The sequence below is a fragment of the Neovison vison genome, chromosome 2 (genome assembly GCF_020171115.1).
Source record: "Neovison vison isolate M4711 chromosome 2, ASM_NN_V1, whole genome shotgun sequence".
Classification (NCBI taxonomy): domain Eukaryota; kingdom Metazoa; phylum Chordata; class Mammalia; order Carnivora; family Mustelidae; genus Neogale; species Neogale vison.
This window is the reverse complement of record NC_058092.1, coordinates 62,645,927-62,670,171: the sequence shown is the minus strand read 5'-3', so window position 1 is coordinate 62,670,171 and position 24,245 is coordinate 62,645,927. Positions and strand designations below refer to the sequence as shown.

Sequence of the window (24,245 nt, the reverse complement as noted above, 5' to 3'; positions counted from 1 at the left end):
AGGACTCAATCCCAGGATCCTGCGATCATGACCTGAGTGGAAGGCTGCTGCTTAACCAGCTGGCCACCCAGGTGTCCCTCTACAGTCTTTCATATGTTATGAGATGGAAAGCTCTGCCAGGGTAGGGGCTTTGTCTTGTTTCTATGTGACTGACACATAGTTAGGCACCCCTTACGTATTTGTTAAGTAACTATTGTGCAATTGCTGTATACATGTGTGAATGGCAAGTAAACAATTTGGTTGTTGAGAAAGATTTCATTTCCCTCTTGTATTCCCTCACTTATATTTGGAAGAAGGAGTTTCTTCTTCATCATTCTTGGTATAGCTAAAGACAGGTCATTCCTATGATATACAGACTTATGAAAAGATTGGGTTAATAAATTTGACAGAAATATCTGGAAAAGGGAGTATGGAAAGGGAAATACATTTCTGGAACTTTTTTTTTTTAAGATTATTTATTTATTTATTTAACAGAGAGAAATCACTGGTAGATGGAGAGGCAGGCAGAGAGAGAGAGAGGGAAGCAGGCTCCCTGCTGTGCAGAGAGCCCGATGCGGGACTCGATCCCAGGAACCTGAGATCATGACCTGAGCTGAAGGCAGCGGCTTAACCCACTGAGCCACCCGACTTTTAAATAATCTGCCACTGATTTGAAAATGAACCAAACAGAACTTCTAGAAATAAAATGCCGTCTTTGAAGTGTAAAATTCACCAGGTGAGCTAGACAGATTGAACAGAGTTGAAATGAGAATGAGTTTGCTGGCAGATAATCTGAGTCAATGACACAGAATCAAGTTTGTAAACATGAAGAGAGGGAGGGGAGTGGTGGGTGGAAAGATATGGAGAACAGATAGTTAAAGTCGGCCCAGTGTATGATAATAGTTTCAAAAGGAGAGACCAGAGATGAGGAGAGGAGTACACTATGGACTTTAGTTAATAATACTGCATCAATATTGACAGATCACTTGTAACAAAAGCACAGCACTGATGTAAGATGTTACAAATGGGAAACTGAGCCGGGGGACAGAGGGGAAGGGAAGTGTATGAGAACTCTCTGTACTTTCTTGTTTTTTATTTTCTAAGGATTTATTTATTTGAGAAAAAGAGAGAGAGTGTGCAAGGACAAGGGAGGGAAGGGACAGAGGGAGAGAATATCCAAGCAGAATCCAAAGTGAGTTCAAAGGCCGACGAGGGGCTCAATCTCAAGACCCTGAGAGCATCACCTGAGCCAAAACCGAGAGCTGGTCCCTTAACCAACTGAACCACCCAGGCACCCCTGTACTTTCTCCTTGGTTTTTCTGTAAACCTAAAACTGCTCCAAAGAAATAAGAGGTAACAAAATAAATTACTTAAAGATAATAATGAAAATGAGTAAATAGGTACACATGCAATGAGTTAAAATCAAAGCTTTAACTGAACCATTTTAAAGGTAAAAAGAAAAAAGGCTGAGAGATAAACTCTCAACAAGAACCAAATACATAAAACCCAGTACATTAAAGATCTGAGTTTAAGAACATAAGCATTGGTGGGTATTATCATTCTTTTGCACTAAGAGAAACCTGCTTGTTGGGAACAGCATGATAGAGTTGGCAAAAGAGATGCTAGAGGGTCAGAGCCCATGCTTAAAGGCCAAAAATCCTAACCAAACAGATATCCCTTATTACATACCCTGTAGGGCAGTGTTAGCTTTATTCCCACCACCAATCAGATTCAAGTGGGTCAGGGACCACACACAGAAGGATGACTGCAGCCAGTTCTTAAGGTTCTTCAAGAGCTCAGCTCACCCATGAGTTTCCACACCTCGTGTCGAAATGGGGAAAGCCTTTGTTTTCAGAACATGGTCCTCCTTGCCACCTTTGTCTTTGAAATCTGGTGGCTCTGGAAAAGGCTCCATTTCACTTGGTCTGAGTTTAGCCACTGAGCACTTTGCCTTGCCTTTCAAAATGTCACTGATGAGTATTTAGTCCTAGTCCCCTCCCAAATAGCTGCCCACAGTCCCGCCACCTCAGGGGTGTTGTGTGAAAGCCAGCACCTCGGCCAGGCCCGTCCCACAATCAGTAGGCCGGCTAAACACCCTGACACTCATTCCCCCCTTCGGCTCCAGAAACACCAAGCCTCCAGTCCAGGGTCAGACTCATGGGTGTCCAACCTGTGCAACTGCAAGGCGCTCCATGCTTGGAAGTACCCTGCACCTGACCTAATGCTCTGTTGTTGCCATTTGTCATTGAATATTTCTCAGCAAGGTCTCCTCTCCCCATCTTCATTTTTGCACTGTCCTCTGCAAATTATGTAGCCAGTCTTGCTTTGATCTCTTGTTTATTGTATAGTATCATAACTAACATCATTATGTAGGTTAATTCTCCCTGAAGTTCTAACCAGGAGTTACCAATGCTGGTGGCCTCAGGGACGAGCACGGAAGAGGGAAGGATTGCAGCCGGTGTGTCAGGGAGCCAGTAGGGGCGCTGCAACTGCGGGGAGCAGAAAGCCTTGTGGCCGCCAGCCCTTGCCTCTGCTAAGTGTTGTCCAGGCCTAGGAGAGTCAGATCTTCCAATTTTCAAAGAAAAACTAGAGACAAACCTAAAAAAAAAACTTCATCATATTTTAAAATACTGGTTCAGTTTGGAAAAAATATATTCTGTGTAGGCCAAAACACATCTGTTTGGCCCTACCTGCAACCACTAGTTTATGACTACTGGCTTAGAATATTAAGAACAAAAGCATGTTTTTAAATTTCCCTTCCTATTTCTCAGTAAACTTAAAAATCTTTTTTTTTTTTTGTTTAAATTAGAACAAAAAGTTAGTTAACTTGTAGACGATAGAGAGAAATGAATCCAGGCCTTAGGAATAAATGCCTGCCCCCATGAAGAGAAAGGACTCCTTTCGTTTTGGTTGGATGAGTAACAATGAGGACAAACTGCACCGTAATTCTCAATAGCCTATCTTACATATTAAATTATCACTAGGTGCCCTGCTGCAGTTATTAATATTCTTGATTGGGCATGTGACTTGAATATAGGATAATATACCATGCTAAGGAGTGAGTGGGGTTCAATGTCCTTTTGGGCTTATGACCAACAGCTGGACTCGCTCCTCTACTGCTCTAAGAGGTCCAGGATAGTTCTGTTACGTTAGATGAAGGGATTAGGAGGCAGCCCCTCTCTTCCTGATTCTTAGGCATATACTCAGTTAATAAAGTTTGGGGGTACGTGAGTCCCTATGGGCTCAGTTTAAATGAGTGAAAATGATTATGAAAACCAATGGATTATGAGTTCCTTAGAGATATTTTTCGACAAGATGCACAGTCATTCTACCACAGGCTCTCACTTCCCATTCTCCCCCACTTCCCGCACCCCCTTTTCTTACAGTTCTTATTTTAGGGCTTTATTTTGTAACTATTTCTCTTCTCTTTTCATCTACCTACTGGCAGGTATTTCCACATTTTATTAATTAAATCAGAAGAAACGGTCCAGACATTCTGAGACTAAAAGACTTTTTTCCTGCCCAAATTCCCCTTTGGCAGGACTGCTGTATATGTTAGTAGGTAAGAATGTGCACCGCACACCTTTAAGGCGTTCCATTCCTACTGTCATCTGTGGGAATATCCCCTCCTGGAGATGAACAGAGTTCGAAGGGCACAGCTGTACATATTGTCATTCCTCCTGGCTTTAGACCTAAGGATAAGGACAGTGACTTAATTTATTTGAACCTCCTGCTTACCCTCCTATAATGTGTATACCCAGAATCTGTCACATGGGTCCATTGCAACATCTGATCATGTTACTTTTTTCCATTAAAAAAAAAAATCATTAATTTTTTTCCCATGCTTTCAGGATTAAATTTGTTAACCACTGGATTCTAAGTGATGATTTATCACGATCAAGTGCTGATTTATCATGATCAGTTTACATGGGTTTAAAGAAACAGATCCCTGGACTGCAGATTGAAGATTCTGGCTTGAAAGATCTCAAATCTTGGAGTCAGCATTCTAAAAAGCAACCCTTCCAAGCCACTGCAAGCCTGGGCATTTCTGATGCATAGTCATATTTAGGCAACACTGGTCTGTGTCCATGGTGGACCCCAAGGCCTTCCACAACTGGGCTTCAACCAATCAGACTCGTTTCATACCATATATTGCATTTCAGCTTTTCTGGAATATTCACCCTCACTGAATGTACCATGCTCTTTGGTGCCTCAATTACATTACACATTCTTTCTGTCTGTAAGAGTTTTCTTGATTTTTTTTCAGTCAAGTGAACTTGTTTCTTGACTTTAAAGACCTAAACGAAATGGCATCCTCCTGGAAGGATTTCTAGTACTACCTCATCTATAATCAATTATTCCTGTCTCTAGGCTTTTACAACAGTATGTCGGGTAGAAATGAACCTTGGGGCGCCTGGGTGGCTCATTTGGTTAAGCGTCTGACCCTTAGTTTTGGCTCCAGCCCTGTCCTGCATCGGGCTCAGCCCAGTCTTAAGGTCCTTTCCCTCTCTCTCTGTCTCTGCCCCTCTTCCTGCTCACTCTCTCTCTTTTAAATAAATAAAATATTTGAAAAAAAAGAAGTGATCTTTAAAAATTGCTGCTCATATACTCCCCCAAAGTAAGTTTTAAAACTGTGTACTTAACGTGTTTATTTGCATCATGTTTACATCGTTAAGTTGCAATCACTACCAGATATAACGTCTAACATAATAAAACATCAACTCTTTATAATAAATGTATGTCACCACTTTAAAAAAAATAGATCTAAAGTAATCTCAATACCTGTTTTATGTTAGGTTCTTGCAGAAGACACTATTTGAATGCAAGGGATTTATTAAGCAGGCGCTCCCAGGAGAAATGGGTAAGGAAATAGGAAAAACATGATGGGAGTCAGGTGAAGTCCCAGCCTCAGCCTGACAGTGTTGGGAGCTTAAATGGCAATTCCATGTCCAAGTTTATCCTATATCTGGGCAACAGAGTTGCCTTTTGAAGCTCTGCACTTGTCATTATTGGCTAGGAGACAGTGGGTGTGTATGTGACAGCAGGGTGGGAGGTGGATAGGAAACAGACTTCCAGATTCTTTCTTTTTTTGAGTGCAGAGGCTCCAGAAGTCTGAAGCAGGAGCAGCAAAGCCTAGGATCTGGGAGAAGAGGCATAGCACTAAATAAAGGGAATGTGGCTATTGGGATAGGTTCCAGAGGTAGCAACAATATCCCGACAATGTGATGTTACCGATAATTTAGAACGTATGTTAGACTTCGGATTCTGGAGGATGGAGTAGACAGGATTTTCCCATTCCTCCCACTAAGTATAACTAAAAACTCTGGACATTATACATAAAGCAAACATAAAAAGACTGAAAGGTGAAGAGGGGAAGGTGGACTGGCTAGGCATCTTGGGATCTGAAGAACAACAGAGTGGTAAGTTCTCTGGTGTTCCTTCTTCCCTCACATATCCCGGACTGGGAACTTGAAAAGCCAGGACCCAGAAATGCCAGTGGGCTCAGACCGCCTCTGCCCACCCCCCCAAAAAGGGTCCTAATACAAGCCTGTTCTCTTTAGCCAAAGAACCAGGAAACCGTGTAACAAGAGACCTTACAAAGGAAGAGCTGTACTGGAGAAGCCCCACAGTTAGCTGGAGCTTAGCCAACAGGCAGGTCGGGGCAGGAGTTGGGAGTTAACTGCCTCTGAGGTCAGAGCTGATGGAATGGGTGAGATGCCTGGGACGAAGAGAGAAATGCAAGAAAGCCAAAGACAGAAATATGGGAATACCTACCCATTATTGACATTTGTTTTACAATTAGAGAACAATTTGATAGCTTTAAAAAAAAACAAAACACATGCTTACTGTCCCTCTCTGGAAAGTCTCAGATCATTTCTGTATTTTTCCAAAGTTAGGAAGATGATTCTAAGGTGTAATGAATGTTGAAAATGGTTAAAAGGTTTCAGAGAAAAAGATTTGAGAATTCACCATCATCAGTGCAGAAGCAAGCATTCGGGATGCCTGCGGGCACAAGGTGATTAACAACACCAAATGCTGCAAGTGGCAAGGGCACTAAAGATTCAAAGGAGCTTCTTTCTGGAACAATGAAGGAGAAGACTGTGCTGGAAGACTTCTGTGGGCATGTTAAAAGAAATTAGAAAAGTAAAAACATTACAATCTTATTATAAAGACCTAAAAGAGAGCAGTTCAGAGAGATGATAGAAAAAGGGAGGGAAGAAACGGCTCAGCATCACGGACATCCTCCCTGAGGAATTTAAAAGATAACAGATGTTTTTGAAGTCCATCTATTTTAAAAATGAGAGTGCAAAATGATACGTTAGAAGGTAAGCATCTGGGGTGCAAATCTGAGTAGAATTTACATAAAGACTTAGACAAACTATAAAATATTAGGAAATGCCAAAATCACAACTCAGTGTTTACTATGTTGTATCATTTTTTTCTTGACATTCTGATAATTTTATCCTAGCATGTACTAGTTCTAGGACTAATAATTTCTCTTTAAGTATAACTTTTATGATTTGATACTTTCTGAAAATACAGTATGAAAGCATCATTTTCTAATGAAAATAAATGAGAAATAAATAGTAACACATATGCAAAAGTCTATTAATAACTTTCTCATTTTTATTTCATGTGATGCTGTCAGCACTCCTGTCATGTAAATACAGCAGGTGTCAGAACTATTATACAGAAAGCCTTGGAAATTCAATGATTTGTTCAAGGACCCTCCAATTTCCATGCAGCAGTCATAACATAGACCCAAGTCTTTTGATTCCTTGAAACTTTCCAAAACAGTATACAAGGATTCTGTAAAGATTCCTAGGTCTTAAGTTATCACTTCTGACCAGGTTTAGTGAGAGACCAGGCCCACCTGTGTGGCAGAGACCATGCCCATGGCAAGCTCTGGTCTGTGAGAAATAATGTGAAGAGGGTTCAGGTATTTTGTCCTGTCCAACAGCAGTTGTTTTCTCCACAAAGTCAAAATAAAGGGAAGGATTTGTCATAGGACTCCACAGTGACAAGAAGAAAGCTCATCCCCCTTTAAAGGCTGGAGATTTCAAAGTGAAAAAGGAAGTCAAATATTGTGATGACTTTTACTCAAATATTTCCAATGTTAAGGTTCTCTTGAAAGAGCATTGTAATTCTGTTTTGCAGAAGTAGAAATTGAAACTTAAAAAAGAGGCATTAAAAAGTCAATTTCATTTTTGCAATGAATCTCCATGTGACTAAAACGGATGGTATTTAATGAGCAAATATTATACACAGCTATTTTAAAAAGCTAAGGATTTCTCTAAAATATAGAGAAAGAATAAGTCTTACTTCTCTGAATGGTTCATACACTCAAGAAACTACTCTTGTAAAGAGTAGCTTTGTAATATCTATTAGAAATATTATTCTACCAAGACCAAATCTTAGTAATCTTTGGGGAAGATAGTAATACTGATTCCTGGGTCATCATCATTTTCACAATCTTCATCATTTTCTTCAGTAATACATTTGCCATGTGCTGCTTCTGGGTTTCTTTTCTTCTTCCGAGTATATGATGAATTATTTTTGTCTTTGATTTTCTTTTTGGGATATGAGTTAGTAATAGTTTCTTTTTCCAAAGCATGTTGTAGGCAATTATAAAACCTGTAAAGAAATAAGTATTACTGTTTATTTGTGTTCTCAAACAGAATGACTAAAATACATCTATAATTTTTAAATTCTATAAATTTGATATGTCCCATGTTAACATTAAAATATAAATGAATCAGAGAAATAATATGCTTCTTACTTTTACATGATCATTTAATTAGGAAGTGTGTTTTCAGTTCTTCAAGAACACACCTGAAAATTGGGTTGGAAACACCTCTTAACAACCTGTTATTTACCCCAACTTCTATTCCACATGTATGATCCAAACAAAAAAGGTAAGAACAGAAGAGTAATTATTTTTCTTTATAAAAAATGATAAATGTAATAAAATCTCACTTTAGAGAATTTGGCAAATATATGAGGTTAAAAATACACTACCTCTACAGAATTACCTAGAAATTACCTCTCAGTATTTTTATTCTTTCCAGTTTATTAATGTATTTATATATGTACCCATATACCTACTGCTTTTTACAGAATTATTATAGTTTTACATTGTTTTATCAAATTTAATATTTATTAAAAACATTTTCTGTATCACTAAGTAAACAACAAAATAACACTTTTTAATAGTAGCATAACATTATATCATCTAGGTTGGCCTTAATTTGTTTTCTTTTTTTTTTTTTCAAACTTGCCCTAATACAAACAACAGTGTGACAAACATTTTTAAAAATAGTATGATGGGGCGCCTGGGTGCTCAGTCATTAAGCTTCTGCCTTCGGCTCAGGTCATGATCCCAGGGTCCTGGGATCGAGCCCCATATCAGGCTCCCTGCTCAGCGGGAAGCCTGCTTCTCCCTCTCCCACTCCCCCTGCTTGCATTCCCTCTCTTGCTGTGTCTCTATCAAATAAATAAATAAAATCTTAAAAAAAAAAAAAAGTAAAAATAGTATGATCTAAGTTTCTAGCTACTTATTTAGGACAGACCGCTAGAAATATAACTGCCTGGTTAAGGGGAGAATATTGTAAAGCTCTTGATAAATACCACCTGTTTTCCAGAAAAGATGTTCAAAAACTGCTTCTAACAGCAGTACTTGAAAGATCACTTCATTCATATGTTGAATATTACCATAAAAAAAATTGATAAGAGACAATGATATCTTATAAAATAATAATTATCATTTTTGTTTGCGAGTGAAATTTTTTTTCATGTTTATTAGTTATTTTGATTTTTTTAAATGTGAATTACTCTTTTCCTTTCCTCATATTTCTACCTTGGTTTTAATTTTGTGCTACAGTAAACTGTTAGTTCCCCCCAAATTGGTCTTCACATCTTTTCTCCTCCCATATTAACACCTAACCCAATCCTCCACCTGACACAGAGGCTTTCTGCCATGTGGGAAGGCAGCGAGGCGGCATGGGGTACTGCACGTGATTCACATGCTTGCCACTGGGAAAGTTAAAGGGAGGCTAATTCCCTTACTGAGTCTCGATCTCCCCATTTAGAAAAGCAGACATTATCCTGTACTGAGCTGGGTTGTCAGAAGGTTACAAGTGACCTATGTAAGTACTTAGCACAGTGCCTGGCACAAAGTAAGTTCTCGATATGACCATTTTTATAGAATATAAACTCTATGAGACCAAGGACCCCATCTATCATGTTTTCTGTTTCATTCTTAGCATTTAGTACAATGCTAAGACATTCGGTAAAAATAAGTGAATAAACCACCACTGAACAAAAAGGTGAATATGAATGTGTTACCCTAGGTCCCCAAGCAGAGTAATCTGGAAGCTGAGAACCCCTTTGTTTACTGTGGGGATCTCATGCTTTTAAGTTCTATTATAATGCAAAGTATGACAGGAAATTTTTCACACCTATGAAATAGATTGCTATTTGGATCAATTTTCTTATTTAATTGAATGAATAGGCTCTAAGTTCTAGTTGTAAAGGCTCTAAAATTGCCCTAAAAAACCAAGATAGTCACCTGTTTCCAAATAGTCCAGCCAACTTTAATATGTACCTAACACGATTACACCATATCCTATCCATATTTCAAGAACTGACGTACTCACCAGTTATGTATACCTGATATCCAGCACCATGTCTGGCAAATAGTAGACACCCAACAGATATTTCTTTGGTGAATAACTCAATCTCAAAGAGGAAGTATGGTACAGGAAAAACAGTATAGTAGGAGGTACAGCAAAAGACTTTGGAAAATACTAACTTATGTATAATTTTTTAGACCCTGTTCCATGGTAACAACCTTTTAATTTAATGTACCCCTATATCCTTACCCAACTGAACCTGGTTCCCCGATAAAGACACCATCTGCTTTGCATTCTTCTCGAGTGAGTATACTTATTTTTTCTGCATCTCACCTAACAGAGTTGGGACGAGATGAGAATGAAGCTGGCTCACCAACACTTCACCAGACTAAACTCCTTCATCTGCCCCTCATGTCATCTACTGATATTTTGTTCAGTATCTTACATTCATGAAAATTTCTACACCCGGCATAATCTTTCCCTCCTGGTCTTACCATCACCCTGGGTGACTTTAATGACTGATTTTCTTCTCATCTTCCATACTGCCTATTTAGAATAGTTTAACACAATGACCCAGTAGAATGACTCATTTTATCTAAAACGTAAGTCCAGGGACACCTGGGTGGCTCAGCTGGTTAAGTGTCTGCCTTCAGCTCTGTTCATGATCCTCAGGGTCCCAGGATCGAGCCCCACATGGGCTCCTCACTCAGCAGGGAGCCTGCCTCTCCCTCTCCCTCTGCCTGCTGCTCTGCCTACTTGTGATCTCTCTCTCTCTCTGTCCAATAAATAAACAAAATCTTAAAAAAAAATAAAAATAAAAAATAAATAAAACGTAAGTCCAAAACTTCATCATGCCACCAAATGATGTCAATCATTTCAGATCATTGTTCCATTGATAAGAATGATTCACATGATAGGTGAATCACCCCTATCTGATCATAAGAGGCTATCCACGATATGCAACTCCATTTTCTACCATTCTCCACCCAACCCTGAACTTTAGACTCAGGTCACCGAGTCTTTTTTCTGGATTATACTTTATTCCTAGAAAATTAAAGATAAGATTAAATTGCTCTTTTATGATCATAGAGAATTAATAGCTTGTGTAAAATATCCTGTCAATCACATAAAAAAGTAATTAAAGAGGAACAGATGCCTTACTTTAATCTTCCATTAAAGAACCTAAGAATTTAAAGCTACATCCTTGCGGTACCAAAAACAACTGTAAAATGGAAAATGACTCTGTTGTCTGAAAGCCAAGAACAAATACTCCAAATACGTTTTCCTTTTGTTTTTTAAAGGGAATTTTTAAAAAGTTCTTCCGGAAACTTTCTCAGTAAGTCAGAAATTTGTTTTGCAATTACATGCTCTCTCCTCATACGATGCCCCTTTACACAGCACTCTGAAGCCCAATTCTCAAAGTGCAATTTTCTCCACTCTCACAGACTATAAAAAGAACTCAGAAGATAAAATGAAATGTATGCACAGGCAACTATCTTCCCCACCCCCAAAGAAAATCAAATTGTCTTCAGTTTCTCTACTTCTGCAGTCAGATTATCATGCCACGGGGCAACCTGTACTTAGCGCTCTCCATGACAGAACTTTTCAGAGCAGCTCTAGGAAAATGAATTTTTTTTTTTCAGGTCAGTTAGAGAACCATTTGCAATAAAGAGCTGATATTTCTCTGACTTCTGAAATAGGAATATAAAATTAATGAAATCTAGCCACAATTTCATACCCTTTAAGGGTTCCATTATTCACACATAACAAAAAAAGCTATTTTCACAGATATGTATTTAGATTTTAACTCGATTAAACTCTAGCATTTTTATTAAAAAACAGGTATGTGACGGAGCCTGTGTCAGGTGCTAGAAAAGGAGGTCAAGGACCCAGCTGTGCCCTCAAGCAGCTCAGGGTTTAATGCGAGCTGCAGAACTGTAAAGACACATTCAGCATGCCATGAAGCAGACAAGATGAAGGGGGAGTACAGAGGGGTACCTCGCTTCAAGTGAGATCATGAAATGCTCCTTGAGAAATAACCCAATGCGGGGCTGAATTATAAGGATGGACAGAAGCTGGCTAGGTACAGGAGAGGAAAAAAATGAGGAACAGAATATCCAAGGAAGAAACTATACAAAAATAAAGTTACGTGTTTTCACTTTATATTATTTGCTTCTTTGATCTTAAGTAATAGGGAAATGTGTGACTTATTATTTACCTGTTTTAGTTCTGTTTTTAAAAATAAGACAGCAACAACAAGGAGTCTAAGACATCTGTTACCCTTGCCGCCTCCTCCTTTCTACCCCCATTTCTAGTCTGTCACCATGTTTGGTTTACATTCTGCACTATCACTCCCATTCATCTTGCTATTCAAGCTCCTATTACTTCTCACCTGAACTGTGTGCCAAGAGCCTACACCGCTCACTCTTATCTCTAGACCATCTTACACGTCTTCCAGAATAATCATTGAAGGCTTTGAAGCCTCAGAAGTAGCACTATGGATGGAAAAAGTTAACAAATTTAGCAAACATTTATTAAGTACTATTCTCATGCCAGGCCCTCAGAGAATGGTAAATAAGAAACTGTGATTATCTCTGGGGAACTCAATTTAATGGATTAACTTTTAAGTTCCTTTATTGCTTATTATTAACTCAATAAACATGTGCTGGTTTTCCACTATGAGCTGGACACTACCTTAGGTTTTGGGATAAGAAATATTTAAAGCCTGTATGAGTATGGTTGGTGGCAGGGAGAACTCAGTCCTGTTTTCAATGTGACCGCACTGTAGTGGAAGAAAAGGACATACATGCAATTAATTAATGTAATTCAAAATGGTTCATATGTCTATTTTGTACTGAGAAATAAACTGTAACGATATTGGTAAATAATAAAAAAATATGACCCAAGGAAATGGCTATGGGGTTGAGACTAGGACAAGAAAGCTAATGAGGGAAGGCTGATGGAGTATTCTAGTTAGATATGTTCCAACGGTTATTGGATATACAGGCTCAGGACTTGGGAGAGATTTGGAGGACCTATCAATTATATGGGGAAGTAGCGGAAGGAATGGGCTAGGAACAACAGGCAGCACAAGCAGGAAGGAAAGCAGAGAGCGATAGAACAGAATTTCATAGACTTGCCAATAGCTGTATGAAAAAATGCTCCATGTCATTAACCATTAGGGACATGCAAATCGAAACCACAAATACATCACCTCACACCTGTCAGGATGGCATCTATCAAAAAAACCCACAAGAGACAACAAGTATTGGCAAGGACCTTGAGAAAAGGGAACCCTTGTGCATGGCTGGTGGGAATATAAAATAGTGCAATTCCTGTGGAAAACAGCACAGCAGACCTTCAAAGAATGAAACATGGAACTACCAGATGATGCAGCTATTCTACTTCTGGGCAAACACCCAAAAGAACTGAAAGCAGGGCTCAGACATTTGTACACATGTGTCCTCACAGTGTTACTCACAAAAGCTTAAAGACGGAAAAATCCCAATTGTTCACTGATAAATAAAATGTGGCCTACAAATACAGTGGAATATTATTTAGCCTTAAAAAGGAATGAAATTGTGATACATGCTACAACATGGATACACTCTGAAGAGCGTATACTTAGGTGAAATAAGCGAGACACAAAAGGACAAGTATACTATTCCACTTACGTGAGGGACCTAGAATAGTCAAATTCAAAGTAATAGAAAATAGAATGGTTACCAGGAACTGGGAGTCTGAGGAATGGGGATTTGTTGTTTAACAGGTTCTGAGTTTGAGTTTAGGATGATGAAAAGGTTCTGAAGGTGGACAGTGGTGGCTGCTTAACAGTGTGAATGTACATAATGCCACTGAAATGTGCGGTTAAAACCGGTTAAGTTGTATGGCATATATATTTTACCATAAAATAGAAAAGTTAAAAAAAAAGCACAACTGACCTTTTTTCCAATTTGTTTTATCAACAGTACTATATGCCAATGTAGTCAGCCCTTTTACTCTTTCTTTACCATTTTCTTACTATATAGTTCATGAAGAGAGGAACATGGCTAATTTCGTTCTACTCATACATAGTCAAATAGTGGTTTCATTGGACCCAAGACAGTCCTGATCTCTTATTAACAGATCCAAAGAGAACCTTTCTCTTATAATTGTAAAGAGATCTCCAAACTTCCTATTTTTTAGTTAGAAATCATTATATATAAAATTCTCTTATTCCTCCCACTAAGAAGTGGGTTTGGGAATTGTTTCACACAAATAAGACCTTTTTTTTAAAATTAAAAACGTTTACCTCTTAACTTTGATTTTTACATTTCTAGACTATTTCTTATTGCTGACATATTACTGATTAGGGCTTGACTTTTAAAAATTCTACTATAGTTACTTGAACTGTGAAACTTTGGTCCTATGACAAACCAATTTCATACTCAAAGTCTGATTGCAGAACTTATCACCTCCAGTATTTTTTTTTTTTTTTCACTTTTCCACATTGGAAGGGTAACTTTTTCTCCGCATTTGGTTGAATGTACAGCTGTTCCCAGAGAAGCTCTCTAATTTGTTCCCCCTTTCTGAATTCACGTGTAATCTCCTAATCAGTATCTTAAGACACTTTCTGCCCTTCTTTAATTTTTCATTGATTTTATATGATGAGCATGGCTCTCTTGATAGCAGCATGCATACTATAATCTCAAAACATATTTTTGAGTCGATGGATTTAAAGTGTAATTTGATTTTACAGCTGGTGAACGTGGCTCAATTAACTTCACCAGGGTGTGTAGTTACTTGCTCTTGGGCTATATTTATAATCTTGTTGAAATTCAAGTAAGGAAACAGAGAAACTGATTTGTTACTTCCTACATTTTAGCAAAGAGCCTCACCGGAATACAATCTAAGGAACATAGTAAACTTATGGAATGGTACCAATAAATACCTAGATGTAGTTCAAACTCAGTAGTCTGGTGAAGTGGCTGGGTGCTCCTTAGTACTTACTTGAAATGATCACTTCATTTAGAATGTTTACTCAAAGCACCTGGTAGCCAGGTAACCCCTCGGGTTTTTTCAACCAGGGTTCTACTAGAAAATTAAGCTCCAATGCCCCAAGACATCCATTGTCTATAATGAGTTAACTTCTCTCCAACGTATCTACAATAGAAGATGTACACCATTGTTGCAAGAACTGAGAAACAATCGCTTGAATAAGTTTGTGACTTCTGTGGTTCAAATGAGGAGTCCTGGTTAAGAAAGCCTGGAGGGTTTGTAATAATGTGATCGTAGGTTTGTTTTCTCTATGTGTCACTGAAGAAGGGTCACATAAGAGTGACCCTATCACATAAGAGTGACCCTATCCTGAGAACCCATGACATGACAGGGATAGGGCTAGTCATTATATAGATGCTATTTATACTAAAACTGTTCTTTAAGACAGGAATTTCTCCTAAGTTAGATGGAAGACAAATGAAGTCAAGGATGTTGAGTAAGTTGTGGTGGAACCCGGATTCAAATTCAGTTCTGCCTCTGGAGCCAAATTCAACACTGCTACCACTGGCACGTGTAGTCTTAGCTACTTCAAAAAAAAGAAAAAAAAAATTGTAGGTATTAAAAGAATTTTAAGCAGGCAAGGAAAATAATAGGATTCCTTTGCACTTTACAGACAGGATTCTGATGGTGATACCAAGAATGGCTTGGCAGAGAGACACACCAGAAACATTCTACTATGAGACCAGCTAACAAGGCTATTGCAGCGGCCTTAAATAAAGAAAGTGACAGTAGAGATGATCTAAGAATAATTTAGGGGGTGACTGACTGGTTGTGAGGTAGCCAAGGAAGTGGGGATGGAGGGAAGGACATTACAAACGCTAAGTTGGCCATCACTCCTTGACAAACTCAGAAGCGTACATCTTGCTGATGCCAGATCACCGGCATTCCCTTCATGTAAGAAAGATAGCATCACAGTCACCTCTTCATGTCAAAACTCTATTTTTATGAAAAAGTTGACAAGAAAGTAATGTAAGAGTTTTATTTACCAGGAGGTAAAATTTAAGAAGAAAAGGTATAAGGATGTGAATTGATAGTCACGATCCTTCCACCTCGGACAATTATGGCAGTTCTAGATCTAATCCGTAAGAACCAGCCACACATGTAAAAGATTTATTAAGCTAAAATTAACCAGGTTGCTTTCCTCAAAAGGAGATTCTAGATAATTGCCAGCAGATCACATTCAGGGGGCAGTGTGTACCTCCTCCCTGGCTGCCTTCAACTTCATCAGTCATGGTCCCCATTGCTGTTGGGCTCTCTTACCTGAGGGGTGATGTTTCTCTCCCTTTATGCCTGGTGCTACCAGTCACATCCCACTACCCTGATGGAGCTTCCCCTTTACACTCCATTTAGTAACCTTTACTGTCTGGGCTACTCTCATCTGTTACTTTGATCGTTTTTTTTTATTATCTGTGATAAGATTACAAATAGAAAAGTTAAATGTGTGTATCAGTATTTTCAAGGATGACTTAGATATATGAGTACCATAGAAACATCCAATTAATATACCTTTCAATTCTCTTCTTGTTTTCCTCCATTTTTTGATTTGCTATCTGTAACAGGAAGTCGATATATTCCTCAGTCACCATCAGTTTTCCCTTATGGCTTAATGGAACTTCTAAGCCATGTGTGCTCCGGATAGCCTGCAGGAACAGACAATTTAGATATGATGACTTATGTACTAGAGACACTGAAGATAACTTAAGAAAAGTACCATTTAGGGCTGTGTTTAAACATGTTTGGTTCCATTACAGTCTTTAAGTTTAACTTTAATACACTTTAGCTAAACATAACTGAATCAAAGGAGATTAACTAGATTTTCCCATCACATGAAGTTATTTCTTAAGAAAGTCATTCTATATATTGTCTTTTAGGAAAGCAGAAAATAGCCAAAAATCCAATCACTTTGACAGTTTCACTCTCACTAACGCTTAGGAAGCTTTAATAAACTATTTAAAGAAAAGAAAAAAAATGAAATCTCAACAGAAGCTTCAAGGAAAAATCAAAATGGACTGAATGTGAAAGAGCCTCTTAGTGCTGCTTGAGCAGAGTGTGGTTATGAGAGATGAAAATAAACCGTGCCTGGTAACTATCTCCCAAAGGGGCTGCCTTCTCCATGCTTTAGGGTTGCCAATCTTAGTAACCTCTTGATGAAACAGCCAATGTGTTCTGAGTAAATCCAAACAGTGGAAATGGTTTAAGAACAGCAACAAAAACTAGTACAAGAAATAAAAACTCTTTCGTTGAACTTTTACTGAGCATCTACAGTGTTTTGGCCTCATGAAAGGGGTGAAGAAACAGAATAAATATAATCTCTGCCTTTAAGAGCTCACACTTTAAAACAGGAAATAAGTAAGTGAACAAAGAGTGACAAGACAACATAGGTGTTACGCCAGGAGAGACACACACACATATGTACGAACATGTCCATAAGTGTATACAGACACATACACGCAGTGCTAAGGAAACACAGAAGAGAACAACTAATTGAGACTGAGGCCTCCACTTTATGGGAAAGGTAGCATTTGAGTTGGGGTTTTAAGGATAAGTGCCATTTTACCAGGTATAAAAATGGGGGCAGGGGACATTCCAGCCAGAAAAACCGCTCATCTATAGTCATGGAGACATGAAAGAGTATGATACATTTGGGAAAGAGCTGAGAGTTTTCTGTCTGGCTGGAGCGGAAGTATGCTGGCAGAAGATGAGCATAAATAAGGTAAGTGGAAAATAGTTTGGGTAGGGCCTCGAATACAAGGGGAAATATATGGAGACCCTGACTTTTTTTAAAAGGGGGATTCTGACAGTATTGGCTAGGGGGGACGAAAGGAGAAGATGGATAGCAGGAGAACGAGTCAGGAGACCACTGTAAAGACTGGGGGAGGATCATGATGGCTTAAGTAGGGGCAGTGACAGAGGGCTTGGAAGGGTGGAGTTGGGCATAAGAAATTAGAGGCAGATGTGACAGGACTTGTAAGTAACTAAACACAGAAGACAAAGGAATGGAAAGTGAATGAACGGTTCTGTTCTTGCTTGGGCTCCCAGATGGAGTGTACAGGAAGGAGACAGGGACACAAACCAGTACTGTGGGCTTTGACTTTCTAGTTAGGCATGTTTCTTATTTTTTTTTTTTTTCCCTAGGTGTCTTCTTTTGTAAGCCATCTCTATTGGGAAATGGCAAATTTGTTAAAAATAGAGAACAGGAAAGTCTAGGAAGCTAGAATGGAAGAAAACCCGAAATAGTTCAAAAGCCAAGAATCCATACCATTACAAATAATAAATACTATAGCAGTCAGAACAGGGCAAAATCACTAGGAGCTGATTTGGCCATGAAAGGACTCAGAGAGGGTGGAGGCTTAGCAAGGGCTTTAAAGATCATCTAGTCCACAGTTGGCAGATAGTAAATATTTCTGACTTTGTGACCATACAGTATCTATATGTTATAACTACTCACTTTTGCCATTATAGCACAAAAGCAACCTGGGTCAGGATTTTATCAAGTGAGAGCAGTGGGATCTGACCTCCTGTGGACTGATCTTGGTCCCAGGGCATAGTTTGCTGGACCCCCTGATATGGCCAAGAAAATTGAGACCCTGAGGAATTAAGGGGCTTGCCCGAGTTCATGCAATACAGCTATGGTAAGCCAGCAGAGGACTTTAGACACTTGCCTATGATGCTCTCCAGTATATCATGATACTGATTACATTGAGCTTTGACTATTTAGGATGAGGAGGGCACAGAGAATCAGCCTGAAAGGAAGTAGAGGAGGACACTATAAAATAAGAGCTCAAATGCAAATCTAAGAACTTGACTTTGCTCTATAGGAAAGAGTAAAGTACTGAAGATTTCTGAGCAAGGAAATGGCAAGATTTGGGTAGGGAGAGACTAAAGCCCAGGAGTTCAAAGAGATTTTTCAATAATCTGAATCGCTTCAGGCCCAAAGAACTGCTTTTTGCCAAAAGTCTTCTTACCAACATAGTCTTGCCTCTCTTCCCCACGGTTATGCCAGAGTTCCTGAAACCAGAATCTATTGCCACTGAATGCTGTTAAAAAAAAATAAACTGTTAAATTCTGATAATCTGGCTAATTAGATAAACTGGTTAGCTCTACAAACTGCAGAAATATATATAACCTCAAACCTATAATTAAATTTTAAAACTAGTTAATTAAACTGACATCATATATTTTTTTATAAATTTAAAGCTTAGAATTAAATCTACCCTTGGGGTACCTGGGTGGCTCAGTCATTAAGCATCTGACTTTGGCTCGGGTCATGGTCCCCTATCCTGGGATTGAGCCCCACATCAGGCTCCCTGCTCTGCGGGAAGCCTGCTTCTCCCTCTCCCACTTTCCCTGCTTGTGTTCCCTCTCTTGTGTCTCTCTCTGTCAAGTAAATGAATAAAATCTTAAAAAAAAAAAAAAAAAAGAATTAAATCTACTCCCATACCTATAAATTTAAATATAATCTAAAAACGTTACCAGAATCTGTGCATCCGGCAACTGTCGACACTGCACATGGAGAATGAGTGGTTCAAATTTCAAAATGGCATCACCAGTTGCTTTCCTCAGCGCTGGCATCTAAATAAATGAGAAATGTTAGGCATCAGACACCAATACATGATCCTTCTTTATGGTGACCTTTCACCATATGCAACTTCAGTTTTTTCCAGAAACATTCTGAATCATCCAGTATCCTTTTTCTGCAATAACTTTTCACTCTGTTTTCTTGGTCCTCTTTCTCCAACCACCTGCCTATTCTTTTAAAAGACCTGGTTTCTAATTTTCCCATAAACCCCTTGTGTCATTCTTTCCAGCCATACCTTGGAAAGTAAACTATTACTCTATTTAATTCCAAAACAGATTTCCATTAAGGAATACGGTATATGGTATATGGTATAAATTTTCGTTAAGGAATATGGCTGGACCAGTCCATAGAGCATGTGACTCTCGATTCTGAGGTCACGAGTTTAAGCCCATGTTGTACCCAACATGCACAGAGCCTATTTTAAAAAAAAAATAAAGGAATATGGTATGAAAGTTTGTTTTTTTTTTTTTTTTTATGATATGAAAGTTTTATTCAGGGTGTCTGAGTGGCTCACTCAGTAAAGCCTCTGCCTTTGGCTCATGATCCTGGGGTGTTGGGATCTAGTCCCACATCAGGCTCCTTGCTCAGCAGGGAGTCTGCTTCTTCCTCTGCCCGTCCCTGCCCTTTGTGCCCGCGCGCGTGTGCATGCTCTCTCTCTCTCTCTCACAAAAATAAATAAATAAAACATCTTAAAAAAAAAAAAGTTCTGGGGTGCCTGGGTGCTTCAGTGGGTTAAGCCTCTGCCTTCGGCTCAGGTCATGATCCCAGAGTCATAGGATCAAGCCCCGCATTGGGCTCTCTGCTCAACAGGGAGCCCTGCTTCCTCCTCTTTCTGCCTGCCTCTCTGCCTATTTGTGATCTCTGTCCGTCGAGTAAATAAATAAAACCTTAAAAAAAAAAAGTCCTATTTAAATGCTTTGTTATTAGATTGAAGTTTGAGATGCATATATGTCTTGAGCTAGAATTTATACAAAGTGGTTATTATTTCTGTCCACCTAGTATCCTTCGGCGGTATCCTCCCTTCTTCACACCATCTGATTCCGATGGGACTGTCAGTCATGACCCTATCATGACTTATGACTCCTGCTATCATAATCTCAGAAATGCCAAATGCCTAGGTCTGATCAAGGACAGCATTCCATTCTGGCAAAAATAACTGATCTCAAGAGGAGAACATCTAACCCAAGCAGGAAAACTCTGACTCGCCTGGAAATAATACCTGGATATTAGCAAGAAGTCCGTTTCTGCTGGGGCTACTGGCAGCTATTTTTCTACCACAAAGACTGTCTACAGCAGAAGAGAATACGGATCAATATGCAGAAAGCCAGTACCCAAATAAGGAGATGAAGAATGAATGAGTACCTTAAGACAACACTTGAGTACCTGAATAGCTAATGTAAAGTGCCCAACTAATACAAACTCACATGAACTCATTTTAATTTCCGAAGCTAAATAACCCAGGATAGATAGGAAGCTTTACAAGAAGCAACCCAGATAAATAATGTATAACTGATTTATGTCTGTTTGCTGGTAATATATAGATAGTACTATGCTTTTCTCTGAGCTACCTTCTCCTTGTATAATTTATTCCAGGTTACAGAGTTATCAAATGGTAGAAGTGAAATTCAAATTTTTGATTTACTCTGTGTCAATATCCATGAACTCTCTATGTCCAAGGGGATGTGTTTTGTTGAGCAATAAGTAATGCTTATTGCTCATATACATATTTATACTTTTATCTCCCAAATCAAAAAAGTCACCGTAATGAATTATCCTAGGCTTTCTAATCTTCAGTCATTATAATTAAGCACATAAATCTACCTTGAATGTGCTATTCTTTTCATATGTATTTAATGTGAGTCTGAATTAAAAATTTACTTCTAAGTTTATATAGATAAACTTACCACATCATCTTTTACACAAGGTTTGTGTGTAACCAGTAGCCAGCAACAGTTTTGCTTTTGAACCTCAAAACCATTTATACCCTAAAATAAAAAAAAAAAGTAATTTAATTTAGTCATATAATATTTACACAAATAGTAAGTACAATGCATAGCATAATTGTAAGCTTTCTTAGATTAATAATCCCAAGCAGTAATTTTAAGTATTACTGAGAATAATTCACTAGGTTTTGGGTAAAGTTAACCCGAAACAAAAATGAGACCAAATTATTTGGTATAGAAAGAAAATAAATTGTTTATTAAGATATAAAACTTAATATTTTCTGATATGTGGTCATGATTTTGTCAGAAGAAAAGGGATGATTTTAAGGGGTTATATGCTAGCAGCCTGAGTTGTACTCTAGTTTATTTGGCTTACAAAAAAAAAAAAAAAATTTTTTTTTTTCTTTTTTTTTTTTGAGAGAAAGAGGACAGAGAGCACGAGTAGGGGGTGGGGTAGAAGGGGCAGAGGGAGAGAGGGAGAGAGAATCTTAAGTAGGCTTCCCAACTCTGAGATCATGGCCTAAGTTGAAATAAAGAGTCAGATACTCAACCTACTGAGCCACCCAGGTGCCCCTTGGCTTGCACAAAAGTTAAAAAAGGAAACAAAAAAACAACTTGGAATTCCCTTTGTAAAAAAGCACTGTACCAATCCCACACAGGACCTGTTACTTTTTAGTGACAGGTGGACTGTTCACACCCTTGTAAAAAGTCTCTAGTTTCTAAAGGCATACATCTGTAACATCCGGATTAGACTATATATATAGAATCAAAGGGCAGAGCTAGGACTGCAAGATCAAAGCTTCGAGAAGCAATGCCTTAACATTAGGGTTTTTTGTTTTGTTTTTTATTAACTGAAAAAATGTTTATTTGTAAAATTCTATTAGATTCTTTGGTTATAAACATATTCTACCCTCAAAGAGGCTGGAAAGAAGATGCAGGGAACCACACTTAGTTTAAATCACTGTACTTCTACAAAGTAATTGTTTTTACAGTGAGTTCACAGAAGACTTGGCTGTCTAGCTTTGTAAAGAGGAAGAGCTGTGCCTGTCCTAAGTAACTGGTTTGCTTTCATTGAATAACCTCAGTAACATTTATCTGATCTTATGCTGGCTGCTCTAAATGTTAGAAACAAATGTGTGACTCACCTCTAGCAAAATCTAGAGGTGAATCTAGGGGGCATATTTAGGAACTAAAATTATCTCTAGTTTCATCTTACCTATAGTCCCTTCATCCAGATTTTCCCACTTTTAATTTTTCTTCTTATATTGCTTTTCTGTAAGTCGATGCAAATCCTTCCCAAAAATAAGGCTAAATGAAAATAAATAATATACATAAAATGAAAAAAGAGGTTCAGAAGAAGTCCTAAGGCAGTTCAGAAGAAGCGGTCATTACTTACAAATGGGTATGTATGCTTGTGTTCAGATGGGAGAGGGGAGTTTTGGAAGCCACATCTCAAATATACAGACATGGTGGGAAGCATTTCAGGAAAAATAAATATGAACAAAGGCAAGGGTGGTAAATATAAGAAGAAAAGACCAGCTCAGTTCTAGTAAAGAGATAAACCTGAAGAGAAGTAGCAGAAAATATCAGAGCAGCAGAAGGGTTGGAAGGTATACTAGAATAGGGGTTTGGATTTTGTGTTGGAAAAACGTGTAATAAAAGATTTCAGCATGGATGAGTGACATGTACAGAATTGTCTTTAGGAAGGTGGATCTGTTAACAGTGTGTAACATGGTTTAGGGTAGAGAGAATGGTAGATCAGTGACTTATCAGGAAAACGCTGCAGAAATCCAGGTAAAACAGGGCAGTAGATGAGAGAGTAAGCCCAACTAGAGTGCCACGGCACAGGAGGCAATGGTGGCAATATAAAAATACTCTACCCCGCTAACCTGGGGGACCAGCAAATTATCAGTCAACGAGGGATCTAAAAAATAGCTTGCGAGTGTGCTGTCTTTCATGCTTTGAATTCAATCCGAATATTAATATCGACATGCAGCTAACTTTTATAGCTCATTTAATATGGGCCAGGCATGATGCTAAACGTTTCAAATTATCCCATTTCTACTACATAAAATCCCTAAGAAGCCGATACTCTATTATCCTCAGTTCATAGAACAGGGAGGGGTTGAGTTTAGATAACCTTCCTAAAATCGCAAAGCCAGTAAGTCCCATAATTAGCTTAGAATCTAAGCAGTATCACTCCAAAGCCTGAGGGCTTGACCACTATCTCAGACTAACCCACACTGAGCTATTTAGCATAATGTAAAAATTACCAGAGCTGTAATAACGGAGCGGGCCACTAGGAGGCAGTAAACGCCTTAACTCCGGAGACGTTCTATCTAGTAGTTAATTCGGTAGCGCGATCGAAGGGATAAGCCTCCCGGCCTCGGCCTGCTGGGAAGTTCTTAAGTTTTCCCACTACTCAGAATCAAATTCTCTAATCCTTGCAACTCCAGAGCATTCTCAGGCCAGCAGTTTCGCCATCACTGGGGGCCTGTCAGAAATACATAGTGTCATCAGCTCCGTCCCAGAATTACTGAATCAGAATCTGTGTTATAAAAGAGCACCCGTTGATTAAGAGACCCGTTAAAGTTTTAGAAGCACCGGCCTAATTCAACCTCGAAGTTTCATAAAGAAGCCGAAACCACCTATCAGAAGGACAAACACAGGCTGGACTGGGGTGCACGGGGGCGGAAGGGGGGCGGCACAGGGCTCCTGGGGTTGCACTCCGCAGGGCTGGCGGGGAAACAAAAGGGCCTCACCCCGTCTAGGAGGATGATGCGCCCCGCGCAGGAACTGGTGGTGAAGTACTGTTCCCGCCCATTCAGGAGCTGCACAAGTTCTACCACATCCTCGTCCACACTGCCCTTCCGGCTGAGGTCCGCTCTGCTCAAACACTGGGCCTTCCATCTCCTGAACTCTGCGGAACGATCCATGCGAGGAAGGCTTTAGAGTCTTCACTTTGACATCAGCCCTCGCCTTTCCCTGGGGGAAGCCATTTTGAGGCGAGTGGTGGCCGGAAAGGCCCAAACTTCCTCCTCGTTCCGAGTTCGGGAGCGCGTCGTGCCCTCCCCT

General features: G+C 39.1%; 1 protein-coding gene across 1 annotated transcript; it reads right to left on the bottom strand.

The window, feature by feature from the left end:
* Window positions 1-6,584: 6,584 nt before the first annotated feature.
* On the bottom strand, window positions 6,585-24,206 carry TYW3 (tRNA-yW synthesizing protein 3 homolog). Its single transcript, XM_044238480.1, has 6 exons — window positions 23,933-24,206; window positions 21,132-21,212; window positions 19,122-19,220; window positions 18,614-18,685; window positions 16,155-16,288; window positions 6,585-7,614 (listed from the first exon to the last, which is right to left on the bottom strand). The coding sequence occupies exons 1-6, from the start codon at window positions 24,104-24,106 to the stop codon at window positions 7,395-7,397; spliced, it is 780 nt and encodes a 259-aa protein (XP_044094415.1). The 5' UTR covers window positions 24,107-24,206; the 3' UTR covers window positions 6,585-7,394.
* Between the last annotated feature and the right edge of the window lie 39 nt (window positions 24,207-24,245).